Source organism: Coregonus clupeaformis, chromosome 34, assembly GCF_020615455.1.
Source record: "Coregonus clupeaformis isolate EN_2021a chromosome 34, ASM2061545v1, whole genome shotgun sequence".
Lineage (NCBI taxonomy): Eukaryota > Metazoa > Chordata > Actinopteri > Salmoniformes > Salmonidae > Coregonus > Coregonus clupeaformis.
Window position 1 is genome coordinate 20,948,636 of NC_059225.1, and position 17,056 is coordinate 20,965,691.

Genomic DNA, 17,056 nt, shown 5'->3' on the forward strand with positions numbered 1-17,056 from the left:
GCAACCTACCGGTAACCCTGGTCCCTACGACACAGCAACCTACCGGTAACCCTGGTCCCTACGACACAGCAACCTACTGGTAACCCTGGTCCCTACGACACAGCAACCTACAGGTAACCCTGGTCCCTACGACACAGCAACCTACTGGTAACCCTGGTCCCTACGACATAGCAACCTACCGGTAACCCTGGTCCCTACGACACAGCAACCTACCGGTAACCATGGTCCTGATGACACAGCAACCTACTGGTAACCCTGGTCCCTACGACATAGCAACCTACTGGTAACCCTGGTCCTGATGACACAGCAACCTACTGGTAACCCTGGTCCCTACGACATAGCAACCTACTGGTAACCCTGGTCCCTACGACACAGCAACCTACCGGTAACCCTGGTCCCTACGACACAGCAACCTACCGGTAACCCTGGTCCCTTCGACACAGCAACCTACCGGTAACCTGGTCCCTACGACACAGCAACCTACTGGTAACCCTGGTCCCTACGACACAGCAACCTACCGGTAACCCTGGTCCCTACGACATAGCAACCTACCGGTAACCCTGGTCCCTACGACACAGCAACCTACCGGTAACCCTGGTCCTGACGACACAGCAACCTACCGGTAACCCTGGTCCTGACGACACAGCAACCTACTGGTAACCCTGGTCCTGACGACACAGCAACCTACCGGTAACCCTGGTCCCTACGACACAGCAACCTACCGGTAACCCTGGTCCCTACGACACAGCAACCTACCGGTAACCCTGGTCCCTACGACACAGCAACCTACCGGTAACCCTGGTCCCTGATGACACAGCAACCTACCGGTAACCCTGGTCCCTACGACACAGCAACCTACCGGTAACCCTGGTCCCTACGACATAGCAACCTACCGGTAACCCTGGTCCCTACGACATAGCAACCTACCGGTAACCCTGGTCCTGACGACATAGCAACCTACCGGTAACCCTGGTCCCTACGACATAGCAACCTACCGGTAACCCTGGTCCCTACGACACAGCAACCTACCGGTAACCCTGGTCCTGATGACACAGCAACCTACCGGTAACCCTGGTCCCTACGACACAGCAAACTACCGGTAACCCTGGTCCTGACGACACAGCAACCTACCGGTAACCCTGGTCCCTACGACACAGCAACCTACCGGTAACCCTGGTCCTGATGACATAGCAACCTACCAGTAACCCTGGTCCTGATGACACAGCAACCTACCGGTAACCCTGGTCCCTACGACACAGCAAACTACCGGTAACCCTGGTCCTGACGACACAGCAACCTACCGGTAACCCTGGTCCCTACGACACAGCAACCTACCGGTAACCCTGGTCCCTACGACAGAGCAACCTACCGGTAACCCTGGTCCCTACGACACAGCAACCTACCGGTAACCCTGGTCCCTACGACATAGCAACCTACCGGTAACCCTGGTCCCTACGACACAGCAACCTACTGGTAACCCTGGTCCCTACGACACAGCAACCTACCGGTAACCCTGGTCCCTACGACATAGCAACCTACCGGTAACCCTGGTCCCTACGACACAGCAACCTACCGGTAACCCTGGTCCTGACGACACAGCAACCTACCGGTAACCCTGGTCCTGACGACACAGCAACCTACTGGTAACCCTGGTCCTGACGACACAGCAACCTACCGGTAACCCTGGTCCCTACGACACAGCAACCTACCGGTAACCCTGGTCCCTACGACACAGCAACCTACCGGTAACCCTGGTCCCTACGACACAGCAACCTACCGGTAACCCTGGTCCCTGATGACACAGCAACCTACCGGTAACCCTGGTCCCTACGACACAGCAACCTACCGGTAACCCTGGTCCCTACGACATAGCAACCTACCGGTAACCCTGGTCCCTACGACATAACAACCTACCGGTAACCCTGGTCCTGACGACATAGCAACCTACCGGTAACCCTGGTCCCTACGACATAGCAACCTACCGGTAACCCTGGTCCCTACGACACAGCAACCTACCGGTAACCCTGGTCCTGATGACACAGCAACCTACCAGTAACCCTGGTCCTGATGACACAGCAACCTACCGGTAACCCTGGTCCCTACGACACAGCAAACTACCGGTAACCCTGGTCCTGACGACACAGCAACCTACCGGTAACCCTGGTCCCTACGACACAGCAACCTACCGGTAACCCTGGTCCCTACGACAGAGCAACCTACCGGTAACCCTGGTCCCTACGACATAGCAACCTACCGGTAACCCTGGTCCCTACGACACAGCAACCTACCGGTAACCCTGGTCCCTACGACACAGCAACCTACCGGTAACCCTGGTCCCTACGACATAGCAACCTACCGGTAACCCTAGTCCCTAAGACACAGCAACCTACCGGTAACCCTGGTCCCTACAACACAGCAACCTACTGGTAACCCTGGTCCCTACGACACAGCAACCTACCGGTAACCCTGGTCCCTACGACATAGCAACCTACCGGTAACCCTAGTCCCTACGACACAGCAACCTACCGGTAACCCTGGTCCCTACGACATAGCTACCTACCGGTAACCCTGGTCCCTAGGACACAGCAAACTACCGGTAACCCTGGTCCCTACGACACAGCAACCTACGGGTAACCCTGGTCCCTACAACACAGCAACCTACTGGTAACCCTGGTCCCTACGACACAGCAACCTACCGGTAACCCTGGTCCCTACGACACAGCAACCTACCGGTAACCCTGGTCCCTACGACACAGCAACCTACAGGTAACCCTGGTCCCTACAACACAGCAACCTACCGGTAACCCTGGTCCCCTACGACACAGCAACCTACCGGTAACCCTGGTCCCTACGACACAGCAACCTACCGGTAACCCTGGTCCCTACGACACAGCAACCTACCGGTAACCCTGGTCCCTACGACATAGCAACCTACCGGTAACCCTGGTCCCTACGACATAACAACCTACCGGTAACCCTGGTCCTGACGACATAGCAACCTACCGGTAACCCTGGTCCCTACGACATAGCAACCTACCGGTAACCCTGGTCCCTACGACACAGCAACCTACCGGTAACCCTGGTCCTGATGACACAGCAACCTACCAGTAACCCCTGGTCCTGATGACACAGCAACCTACCGGTAACCCTGGTCCCTACGACACAGCAAACTACCGGTAACCCTGGTCCTGACGACACAGCAACCTACCGGTAACCCTGGTCCCTACGACACAGCAACCTACCGGTAACCCTGGTCCCTACGACAGAGCAACCTACCGGTAACCCTGGTCCCTACGACATAGCAACCTACCGGTAACCCTGGTCCCTACGACACAGCAACCTACCGGTAACCCTGGTCCCTACGACACAGCAACCTACCGGGTAACCCTGGTCCCTACGACATAGCAACCTACCGGTAACCCTAGTCCCTAAGACACAGCAACCTACCGGTAACCCTGGTCCCTACAACACAGCAACCTACTGGTAACCCTGGTCCCTACGACACAGCAACCTACCGGTAACCCTGGTCCCTACGACATAGCAACCTACCGGTAACCCTAGTCCCTACGACACAGCAACCTACCGGTAACCCTGGTCCCTACGACACAGCTACCTACCGGTAACCCTGGTCCCTAGGACACAGCAAACTACCGGTAACCCTGGTCCCTACGACACAGCAACCTACGGGTAACCCTGGTCCCTACAACACAGCAACCTACTGGTAACCCTGGTCCCTACGACACAGCAACCTACCGGTAACCCTGGTCCCTACGACACAGCAACCTACCGGTAACCCTGGTCCCTACGACACAGCAACCTACAGGTAACCCTGGTCCCTACAACACAGCAACCTACCGGTAACCCTGGTCCCTACGACACAGCAACCTACCGGTAACCCTGGTCCCTACGACACAGCAACCTACCGGTAACCCTGGTCCCTACGACACAGCAACCTACCGGTAACCCTGGTCCTGATGATACAGCAACCTACCGGTGACCCTGGTCCCTACGACACAGCAACCTACCGGTAACCCTGGTCCCTACGACACAGCAACCTACCGGTAACCCTGGTCCCTACGACACAGCAACCTACCGGTAACCCTGGTCCCTACGACACAGCAACCTACCGGTAACCCTGGTCCCTACGACACAGCAACCTACCGGTAACACTGGTCCCTACGACACAGCAACCTACCGGTAACCCTGGTCCTGATGACATAGCAACCTACCGGTAACCCTGGTCCCTACGACACAGCAACCTACCGGTAACCCTGGTCCCTGATGACACAGCAACCTACCGGTAACCCTGGTCCCTGATGACACAGCAACCTACCGGTAACCCTGGTCCCTACGACACAGCAACCTACCGGTAACCCTGGTCCCTACGACACAGCAACCTACCGGTAACCCTGGTCCCTACGACACAGCAACCTACCGGTAACCCTGGTCCTGATGACACAGCAACCTACCGGTAACCCTGGTCCCTACGACACAGCAACCTACCGGTAACCCTGGTCCCTGATGACACAGCAACCTACCGGTAACCCTGGTCCCTACGACACAGCAACCTACCGGTAACCCTGGTCCCTACGACACAGCAACCTACCGGTAACCCTGGTCCCTACGACACAGCAACCAACCGGTAACCCTGGTCCCTACGACACAGCAACCTACCGGTAACCCTGGTCCCTACGACACAGCAACCTACCGGTAACCCTGGTCCCTACGACACAGCAACCTACCGGTAACCCTGGTCCCTACGACATAGCAACCTACCGGTAACCCTGGTCCCTACGACATAGCAACCTACCGGTAACCCTGGTCCCTACGACACAGCAAACTACCGGTAACCCTGCTCCTGACGACACAGCAACCTACCGGTAACCCTGGTCCCTACGACACAGCAACCTACCGGTAACCCTGGTCCCTACGACACAGCAACCTACCGGTAACCCTGGTCCTGATGACACAGCAACCTACCGGTAACCCTGGTCCTGATGACACAGCAACCTACTGGTAACCCTGGTCCCTACGACACAGCAACCTACCGGTAACCCTGGTCCCTACGACACAGCAACCTACCGGTAACCCTGGTCCCTACGACACAGCAACCTACCGGTAACCCTGGTCCCTACGACACAGCAACCTACCGGTAACCCTGGTCCTGATGACACAGCAACCTACCGGTAACCCTGGTCCCTACGACACAGCAACCTACAGGTAACCCTGGTCCCTACAACACAGCAACCTACCGGTAACCCTGGTCCCTACGACACAGCAACCTACCGGTAACCCTGGTCCTGATGACACAGCAACCTACCGGTAACCCTGGTCCCTACGACACAGCAACCTACCGGTAACCCTGGTCCCTGATGACACAGCAACCTACCGGTAACCCTGGTCCCTACGACACAGCAACCTACCGGTAACCCTGGTCCTGATGACACAGCAACCTACCGGTAACCCTGGTCCCTACGACACAGCAACCTACCGGTAACCCTGGTCCCTACGACATAGCAACCTACCGGTAACCCTGGTCCCTACGACACAGCAACCTACCGGTAACCCTGGTCCCTACGACACAGCAACCTACCGGTAACCCTGGTCCCTACGACACAGCAACCTACCGGTAACCCTGGTCCCTACGACACAGCAACCTACCGGTAACCCTGGTCCCTACGACACAGCAACCTACCGGTAACCCTGGTCCTGATGATACAGCAACCTACCGGTGACCCTGGTCCCTACGACACAGCAACCTACCGGTAACCCTGGTCCCTACGACACAGCAACCTACCGGTAACCCTGGTCCCTACGACACAGCAACCTACCGGTAACCCTGGTCCCTACGACACAGCAACCTACCGGTAACCCTGGTCCCTACGACACAGCAACCTACCGGTAACACTGGTCCCTACGACACAGCAACCTACCGGTAACCCTGGTCCTGATGACATAGCAACCTACCGGTAACCCTGGTCCCTACGACACAGCAACCTACCGGTAACCCTGGTCCCTGATGACACAGCAACCTACCGGGTAACCCTGGTCCCTGATGACACAGCAACCTACCGGGTAACCCTGGTCCCTACGACACAGCAACCTACCGGTAACCCTGGTCCCTACGACATAGCAACCTACCGGTAACCCTGGTCCCTACGACATAGCAACCTACCGGTAACCCTGGTCCCTACAGACATAGCAACCTACCGGTAACCCTGGTCCCTACGAAATAGCAACCACCGAACCCTGGTCCCTACGACACAGCAACCTACCGGTAACCCTGGTCCTACGACACAGCAACCCACCGGTAACCCTGGTCCTGATGACACAGCAACCTACCGGTAACCCTGGTCCCTACGACACAGCAACCTACCGGTAACCCTGGTCACTACGACAAGCAACCTACCGGTAACCCTGGTCCCTACGACATAGCAACCTACCGGTAACCCTGGTCCCTACGACACAGCAACCTACTGGTAACCCTGGTCCCTACGACACAGCAACCTACCGGTAACCCTGGTCCCTACGACACAGCAACCTACCGGTAACCCTGGTCCCTACGAACAGCAACCTACCGGTAACCCTGGTCCCTGATGACACAGCAACCTACCGGTAACCCTGGTCCCTACGACACAGCAACCTCCCGGTAACCCTGGTCCCTACGACACAGCAACCCACGGTAACCCTGGTCCCCTACGACACAGCAACCAACCGGTAACCCTGGTCCCTACGACACAGCAACCTACCGGGTAACCCTGGTCCCTACGACACAGCAACCTACCGGTAACCCTGGTCCCTACGACACAGCAACCTACCGGTAACCCTGGTCCCTACGACATAGCAACCTACCGGTAACCCTGGTCCCTGCGACATAGCAACCTACCGGTAACCCTGGTCCCTACGACACAGCAAACTACCGGTAACCCTGCTCCTGACGACACAGCAACCTACCGGTAACCCTGGTCCCTACGACACAGCAACCTACCGGTAACCCTGGTCCCTACGACACAGCAACCTACCGGTAACCCTGGTCCTGATGACACAGCAACCTACCGGTAACCCTGGTCCCTACGACACAGCAACCTACCGGTAACCCTGGTCCCTACGACACAGCAACCTACCGGTAACCCTGGTCCCTACGACATAGCAACCTACCGGTAATCTGGTCCCTACGACACAGCAACCTACCGGTAACCCTGGTCCTGATGACACAGCAACCTACCGGTAACCCTGGTCCCTACGACACAGCAACCTACCGGTAACCCTGGTCCCTACGACACAGCAACCTACCGGTAACCCTGGTCCCTACGACACAGCAACCTACCGGTAACCCTGGTCCCTACGACACAGCAACCTACCGGTAACCCTGGTCCCTACGACACAGCAACCTACCGGTAACCCTGGTCCTGATGATACAGCAACCTACCGGTGACCCTGGTCCCTACGACACAGCAACCTACCGGTAACCCTGGTCCCTACGACACAGCAACCTACCGGTAACCCTGGTCCCTACGACACAGCAACCTACCGGTAACCCTGGTCCCTACGACACAGCAACCTACCGGTAACCCTGGTCCCTACGACACAGCAACCTACCGGTAACACTGGTCCCTACGACACAGCAACCTACCGGTAACCCTGGTCCTGATGACATAGCAACCTACCGGTAACCCTGGTCCCTACGACACAGCAACCTACCGGTAACCCTGGTCCCTACGACATAGCAACCTACCGGTAACCCTGGTCCTGATGACACAGCAACCTACTGGTAACCCTGGTCCCTACGACATAGCAACCTACCGGTAACCCTGGTCCCTACGACACAGCAACCTACCGGTAACCATGGTCCTGATGACACAGCAACCTACTGGTAACCCTGGTCCCTACGACATAGCAACCTACTGGTAACCCTGGTCCCTACAACACAGCAACCTACCGGTAACCCTGGTCCTGATGACACAGCAACCTACTGGTAACCCTGGTCCCTACGACATAGCAACCTACTGGTAACCCTGGTCCCTACGACACAGCAACCTACCGGTAACCCTGGTCCCTACGACACAGCAACCTACCGGTAACCCTGGTCCCTTCGACACAGCAACCTACCGGTAACCTGGTCCCTACGACACAGCAACCTACTGGTAACCCTGGTCCCTACGACACAGCAACCTACCGGTAACCCTGGTCCCTACGACATAGCAACCTACCGGTAACCCTGGTCCCTACGACACAGCAACCTACCGGTAACCCTGGTCCTGACGACACAGCAACCTACCGGTAACCCTGGTCCTGACGACACAGCAACCTACTGGTAACCTGGTCCTGACGACACAGCAACCTACCGGTAACCCTGGTCCCTACGACACAGCAACCTACCGGTAACCCTGGTCCCTACGACACAGCAACCTACCGGTAACCCTGGTCCCTACGACACAGCAACCTACCGGTAACCCTGGTCCCTGATGACACAGCAACCTACCGGTAACCCTGGTCCCTACGACACAGCAACCTACCGGTAACCTGGTCCCTACGACATAGCAACCTACCGGTAACCCTGGTCCCTACGACATAGCAACCTACCGGTAACCCTGGTCCTGACGACATAGCAACCTACCGGTAACCCTGGTCCCTACGACATAGCAACCTACCGGTAACCCTGGTCCTGACGACATAGCAACCTACCGGTAACCCTGGTCCCTACGACATAGCAACCTACCGGTAACCCTGGTCCCTACGACACAGCAACCTACCGGTAACCCTGGTCCTGATGACACAGCAACCTACCAGTAACCCTGGTCCTGATGACACAGCAACCTACCGGTAACCCTGGTCCCTACGACACAGCAACCTACCGGTAACCCTGGTCCCTACGACAGAGCAACCTACCGGTAACCCTGGTCCCTACGACATAGCAACCTACCGGTAACCCTGGTCCCTACGACACAGCAACCTACCGGTAACCCTGGTCCCTACGACACAGCAACCTACCGGTAACCCTGGTCCCTACGACACAGCAACCTACCGGTAACCCTAGTCCCTACGACACAGCAACCTACCGGTAACCCTGGTCCCTACAACACAGCAACCTACTGGTAACCCTGGTCCCTACGACACAGCAACCTACCGGTAACCCTGGTCCCTACGACATAGCAACCTACCGGTAACCCTATTCCCTACGACACAGCAACCTACCGGTAACCCTGGTCCCTACGACACAGCTACCCACCGGTAACCTGGTCCCTAGGACACAGCAACTACCGGTAACCCGGTCCTACGACACAGCAACCTACGGGTAACCCTGGTCCCTACAACACAGCAACCTACTGGTAACCCTGGTCCCTACGACACAGCAACCTACCGGGTAACCCTGGTCCCTACGACACAGCAACCTACCGGTAACCCTGGTCCCTACGACACAGCAACCTACAGGTAACCCTGGTCCCTACAACACAGCAACCTACCGGTAACCCTGGTCCTACGACACAGCAACCTACCGGTAACCCTGGTCCTGATGACACAGCAACCTACCCGTAACCCTGGTCCCTACGACACAGCAACCTACCGGTAACCCTGGTCCCCTGATGACACAGCAACCTACCGGTAACCCTGGTCCCTACGACACAGCAACCTACCGGTAACCTGGTCCTGATGACACAGCAACCTACCGGTAACCCTGGTCCCTACGACACAGCAACCTACCGGTAACCCCGGTCCCTACGACATAGCAACCTACCGGTAACCCTGGTCCCTACGACACAGCAACCTACCGGTAACCCTGGTCCCTACGACACAGCAACCTACCGGTAACCCTGGTCCCTACGACACAGCAACCTACCGGTAACCCTGGTCCCTATGACACAGCAACCTACCGGTAACCCTGGTCCTGATGATACAGCAACCTACCGGTGACCCTGGTCCCTACGACACAGCAACCTACCGGTAACCCTGGTCCCTACGACACAGCAACCTACCGGTAACCCTGGTCCCTACGACACAGCAACCTACCGGTAACCCTGGTCCCCCTACGACACAGCAACCTACCGGTAACCCTGGCCCCTACGACACAGCAACCTACCGGTAACCCTGGTCCCTACGACACAGCAACCTACCGGTAACCCTGGTCCTGATGACATAGCAACCTACCGGTAACCCTGGTCCCTACGACACAGCAACCTACCGGTAACCCCTGGTCCCTGATGACACAGCAACCTACCGGTAACCCTGGTCCCCTGATGACACAGCAACCTACCGTAACCCTGGTCCCTACGACACAGCAACCTACCGGTAACCCTGGTCCCTGATGACACAGCAACCTACCGGTAACCCTGGTCCCTACGACACAGCAACCTACCGTAACCCTGGTCCCTACGACGACAGCAACCTACCGGTAACCCTGGTCCCTACGACACAGCAACCTACCGGTAACCCTGGTCCCTACGACACAGCAACCTACCGGTAACCCTGGTCCCTACGACATAGCAACCTACCGGTAACCCTGGTCCCTACGACATAGCAACCTACCGGTAACCCTGGTCCCTACGACACAGCAAACTACCGGTAACCCTGCTCCTGACGACACAGCAACCTACCGGTAACCCTGGTCCCTACGACACAGCAACCTACCGGTAACCCTGGTCCCTACGACACAGCAACCTACCGGTAACCCTGGTCCTGATGACACAGCAACCTACCGGTAACCCTGGTCCTGATGACACAGCAACCTACTGGTAACCCTGGTCCCTACGACACAGCAACCTACCGGTAACCCTGGTCCTGATGACACAGCAACCTACCGGTAACCCTGGTCCCTACGACACAGCAACCTACCGGTAACCCTGGTCCCTACGACACAGCAACCTACCGGTAACCCTGGTCCCTACGACATAGCAACCTACCGGTAACCCTGGTCCCTACGACACAGCAACCTACCGGTAACCCTGGTCCTGATGACACAGCAACCTACCGGTAACCCTGGTCCCTACGACACAGCAACCCACCGTAACCCTGGTCCTGATGACACAGCAACCTACCGGTAACCCTGGTCCCCTACGACACAGCAACCTACCGGTAACCCTGGTCCCTACGAACAGCAACCTACCGGCAACCCTGGTCCCTACGACACAGCAACTCACCGGTAACCCTGGTCCCTTCGACACAGCAACCTACAGGTAACCCTGGTCCTGATGACACAGCAACCTACCGGTAACCCTGGTCCCTACGACACAGCAACCTACCGGTAACCCTGGTCCCTGATGACACAGCAACCTACCGGTAACCCTGGTCCCTACGACACAGCAACCTACCGGTAACCCTGGTCCCTACGACACAGCAACCTACCGGTAACCCTGGTCCCTACGACACAGCAACCTACCGGTAACCCTGGTCCCTACGCGACACAGCAACCTACCGGTAACCCTGGTCCCTGATGACACAGCAACCTACCGGTAACCCTGGTCCCTACAACACAGCAACCTACCGGTAACCCTGGTCCTGATGACATAGCAACCTACTGGTAACCCTGGTCCTAATGACACAGCAACCTACCGGTAACCCTGGTCCCTACGACACAGCAACCTACCGGTAACCCTGGTCCCTACGACACAGCAACCTACCGGTAACCCTGGTCCTGATGACACAGCAACCTACCGGTAACCCTGGTCCCTACGACACAGCAACCTACCGGTAACCCTGGTCCCTACGACACAGCAACCTACCGGTAACCCTGGTCCCTACGACACAGCAACCTACCGGTAACCCTGGTCCCTACGACACAGCAACCTACCGGTAACCCTGGTCCCTACGACACAGCAACCTACCGGTAACCCTGGTCCTGATGACACAGCAACCTACCGGTAACCCTGGTCCCTACGACACAGCAACCTACTGGTAACCCTGGTCCCTACGACACAGCAACCTACCGGTAACCCTGGTCCTGATGACACAGCAACCTACCGGTAACCCTGGTCCTGATGACACAGCAACCTACCGGTAACCCTGGTCCTGATGATACAGCAACCTACCGGTAACCCTGGTCCCTACGACACAGCAACCTACCAGTAACCCTGGTCCCTTCGACACAGCAACCTACCGGTAACCCTGGTCCCTATGACACAGCAACCTACCAGTAACCCTGGTCCCTTCGACACAGCAACCTACCGGTAACCCTGGTCCCTACGACACAGCAACCTACCGGTAACCCTGGTCCTACGACACAGCAACCTACCGTAACCCTGGTCCCTACGACACAGCAACCTACCGGTAACCCTGGTCCCTACGACACAGCAACCCTACCGGTAACCCTGGTCCCTACGACACAGCAACCTACCGGTAACCCTGGTCCCTACGACATAGCAACCTACGGTAACCCTGGTCCTGATGACACAGCAACCTACCGGTAACCCTGGTCCCTACGACACAGCAACCTCACCGGTAACCCTGGTCCCTACGACATAGCAAACCTACCGTAACCCTGGTCCTGATGACACAGCAACCTACTGGTAACCCTGGTCCCTACGACACAGCAACCTACCGTAACCCTGGTCCCTACGACATAGCAACCTACCAGTAACCCTGGTCCCTACGACACAGCAACCTACCGGTAACCCTGGTCCTGATGACACAGCAACCTACCGGTAACCCTGGCCTGAATGACACAGCAACCTACCGGTAACCCTGGTCCCTACGACACAGCAACCTACCGGTAACCCTGGTCCCTACGACATAGCAACCTACCGGTAACCCTGGTCCCTACGACACAGCAACCTACCGGTAACCCTGGTCCTGAAATGAACCCACAATCTATCTGCAATATTATAGCTGATCTACCCCCAAAAAAGTAATAATATATGCATTTTTTAAATAACCCTGGTCCCTATGACACAGCAACCAAGCTTCCCAGCAGTAGGGGGCAGTAGACTCCAATGTTCTGCTAGAATGATCTATTCTCTGCCTTTTCCTCTCCAGTCAGTCTTCTGTTCAGAAAGAATGACACATCCACACCAGAGCTCTGATACTTAGGTCTGATCCCACTTAGGGGGGTCTTTAGCAGTAGTCTTTACCAAACGCCGGTCTTCAGCAGGGGGACTTTACTCACATGCGGCTGCTTCTCTGTGGGGGCAGCTCTTCTCTGTGGCTCGGCCCAGTGTTCTGAGGTCGCTGTACTGCAGCGTGCTGTCTCCGTTGTAGCTCCGCGTCCGACTGGACGGAACCAGCTGGAACAGGTTCTCCTGAGGCATGAAGCTCCGAGGGAACGTCCTGCGACCTGGACACGCACCCGCACCAAAAGAGCATACATGTTAATTCTATGCACAAACTCAATGTACTGTGCTCATAAATATTGTTCGAATAAACTATTTACATTTCAAATCAAATCTTATTTGTCACATGCTTCGTAAACAGGTGTGGACTAACAGTGAAATGCTTACGTACGGAGCCTTCCCAACAACACAGAGAGAAAGAAAATAACTGAAAAGGAAAACATGAAATAATAGATACACAATGATAACTCGGCTATATTCATAGGGTAGCTGTACTGAGTCGATGTGCAGGGGTACGAGGTAATTAAGGTAGATATGTACATATAACTAGGAATAAAGTGACAGAGTACTTTTTTTTTTGTTGGTACATTTTAGTCATTTATCAGACGCTCTTATCCAGAGCGACTTACAGGAGCAGTTAGGGTTAAGTGCCTTGCTCAAGGGCACATAGGCATATTTTTCATCTAGTCTGCTCGGGGATTCAAACCAGCAACCTTTTGGTTACTGGCTCAACACTCTTAACCGCTAGTCTATCTGCCGCCCTAGTAAACAGTAGCAGCAGCGTATGTGATGAGTCAAAGAAGTGTCAATGCAGATGGTCAGGGTAGCTATTTGGTTAACTACTTAGCAGTCCTATGGCTTGGGGGTAGAAGCTGTTCAGGGTCCTGTTGGTTCCATACTTGGTGCCTCGGTACCGTTTGCTGTGTAGTAGCAGAGAGAACAGTCTATGACTTGGGTGGCTGGAGTCTTTGACAATTTTTAGGGACTTCCTCTGACACCGCCTGGTATAGAGGTCCTGGATGGCAGGGAGCTTTGCCACAGTGATGTGTTGGGCCGTCCGCACTACCCTCTGTAGCGCCTTGCGGTTGGATGCCAAGCAGTTTCCATACTTAAGCGGTGATGCAGCCAGTCAAGATGCTCTCAATGGTGCAACTGTATAACTTTTTGAGGATCTGAGGGCCCATGCCAAATATTTTCAGCATCCTGAGGGGGAAGAGGCGTTGTCGTGCCCTCTTCATGACTGTGTTGGTGCGTTTGGACCATGATTGATCATTAGTGATGTGGGCACAGAGGTACTTGAAGCTCTCGACCAGCTCCACTACAACACTGTTGATGTGAATGGGGACATGCTCGGCCCTCTGTTTCCTGTAGTCCACGGTCAGCTCCTTTGTCTTGCTCACGCTGAAGGAGAGGTTGTTGTCCTGGCACCACACTGCCAGGTCTCTGACCTCCTCCCTATAGGCTGTCTCATCGTTGTCGGTGATCAGGCCTACCACCGTCGTGTTGTCGGGAAACTTAATGATGGTGTTGGAGTCGTGCCTGGCCACGCAGTCGTGGGTGAACAGGGAGTACAGGAGGGGACTAAGTATGCACCCCTGAGGGGCCCCCGTGTTGAGGGTCAGCGTGGCGGAAGTGTTGCTTACCCTTACCACCTGGCGTAAGGAAGTCCAGGATCCAATTGCAGAGGGAGGTGTTCAGTCTAGGGTCCTTAGATTAGTGATGAGCTTGGAGGACACTACAGTCTTGAACGCTGAGCTGTATTCAATGAAAAGCATTCTTATGTAGGTGTTGCTTTTCTCCAAGTGGGAAAGGGCAGTGTGGAGTGAGATTGAGATTGCGTCATCTGTGGATCTGTTGGGGCGGTATGCACATTGGATTGGGTCCAGGGTGTCTGGGATGATGGTGTTGATGTGAGCGATGACCAGATGGCTCCAGATGTGAGGTTACCTTGGCTACGGGGCAATAGTCATTTAGGCACGTTACCTTGGCGTTCTTAGGCGCAGGAACTGGTGGTCTGCTTGAAACATGTCACTTCTGGTCAAAGGTTTTAGAACACCTACTCATTCAAGGGTCTTTCTTTATTTTTACTATTTTCTACATTGTAGAATAATACTGAAGACATCAAAACTATTAAATAACACATATGGAATCATGTAGTAACCAAAAAAGTGTTAAACAAATCAATATATATTTTAGATTTGAGATTCTTCAAAGTAGCCACCCTTTGCCTTGATAACAGCTTTGCACACTCTTGGCATTCTGTCAACCAGCTTCACCTGGAATGCTTTTCCAACAGTCTTGAAGGAGTTCCCACATATGCTGAGCACTTGTTGGCTGCTTTTCCTTCACTCTGAAGTCCGACTCATCCCAAACCATCTCAATTTGGTTGAGGTCGGGGGATTGTGGAGGCCAGGTCATCTGATGCAGCACTGGTAAAAAAGCAGGTTATTGTCCTGTTGAAAACAAGTGAAGTCCACTAAGCCCAAACCAGAGGGGTGGTGTATCGCTGCAGAATGTGTGGTAGCCATGCGATAAGTGTGCCTTGAACTCCTAAATAAGTCAAAGACAGTGTCACCCAGCAAAGCATCCCACACCATCACACTTCCTCTCCATGCTTTAGGTGGGAAAAACATGCAGAGATAAATCATGACAAAGACACAGATGGGAACAAAAACAATGACTAGACAAAGGACACATTTCCACCGTTCAATGTAATTGCGCTGTGTTTCTGGCCCAAGCAAGTTCGGTCTGTGGTGTTTTAGTAGTGGTTTTTTGTAGCAATCGACATGAAGGCTGATTCACACAGTCTCTCTGAACAGTTGATGTTGAGATGTGTCTGTGACTTGAACTCTGTGAAGCATTTCTTTGGGCTGCAATTTCTGAGGCTGGATTCTAATGAACTTGTCCTCTGCAGCAGAGGAAGGCTCTAAATTCTGGGTGGTCTATGATGAGTCAGTTTCATCATACGTTCTTGATGTGTCTGTTACTTGAACTCTGGGGAAGCATTTACAGTTGAAGTCGGAAGTTTAATAACTTAGGTTGGAGTATTAAAAACCTTTTTTAAACCACTCCACAATTTCTTGTTAACAAACTAAATGGCAAGTCGGTTAGGAGATCTATTTTGTGCATGACACAAGTATGATTTGTTAACAATTGTTATGGATAGATTATTTCACTTATAATTACTGTATCACAATTCAGTGGGTAGAATTAATACACTTAGTTGACTGTGCCTTTAAACAGCTTGGAAAATTTTAGAAAATGACAAGTGGCTTTAGAAGTTGATAGGCTAATTGACATCATTTGAGGCAATTGGAGGTGTACTGTGGATGATGTAAGGCTACCAAATAGTTTGGAATATGGGGAAAATAAAAGAACTGGAGATCAGAAACAAATGTAGATCCACATCTGGTTATCTGGGAGAATTTCCAAACGCCTGAAGGTACATATTGTACAAACAATAGTACGTTAAGTATAAACACCATGGGAATCCATGCAGCCAGTCATATACAGGAAGGAGACAACATCTTCTAGAGATGAACGTATTTGGTGCGAAAAAAGGAAATAATCTAGAACAACAAGCAAAGGACCTTGTGAAGATGGGAGGAAATAGTACAAAAGTATTATATCCACAGTAAAAACGAGTTATATCAACATAACCTGAAAGGCCGGTCAGCAAGGAAGAAGCCACTGCTCCAAAACCGCCATAAAAAAGTTTCAGACTAAGGGTTTGCAACTGCACATGGGGACAAAGATATTTCTCTTGGAGAAATGTCCTCTGGTCTGATGAAACAAAATAGAACTGTTTGGCTATAATAATCAGATGTTTGGAGGAAAAAGGGGGAATTAATCGAAGAACACAATCAACAAACAGAAAGGGGGGTGCTTGCTGCAGGAGGGACTGGTGCAATTCTACAAAATAGATGGATATGAGGGAAGGAAAATTATGTGGATAGTATTGAAGCAAAACAAGACATCAGTCAGGAAGTTAAAGTTGGTGCAAATGGGTTCCAAAT

General features: G+C 54.0%; 1 protein-coding gene across 1 annotated transcript in view; it reads right to left on the minus strand.

Annotated features, from left to right (window-relative positions):
* The window catches only part of LOC123482471 (mitogen-activated protein kinase kinase kinase 3-like), a 55,451-nt gene extending 39,798 nt beyond the window's left edge, over positions 1-15,653 (minus strand). The window contains exons 1-2 of the mRNA XM_045210323.1: positions 15,635-15,653; positions 13,097-13,264 (exon numbers count right to left, since the gene is read on the minus strand). Coding sequence (XP_045066258.1) covers positions 13,097-13,264; positions 15,635-15,653 — 187 coding nt within the window. The remainder of the gene's footprint in view (positions 1-13,096; positions 13,265-15,634) is intronic.
* Positions 15,654-17,056: the final 1,403 nt, after the last annotated feature.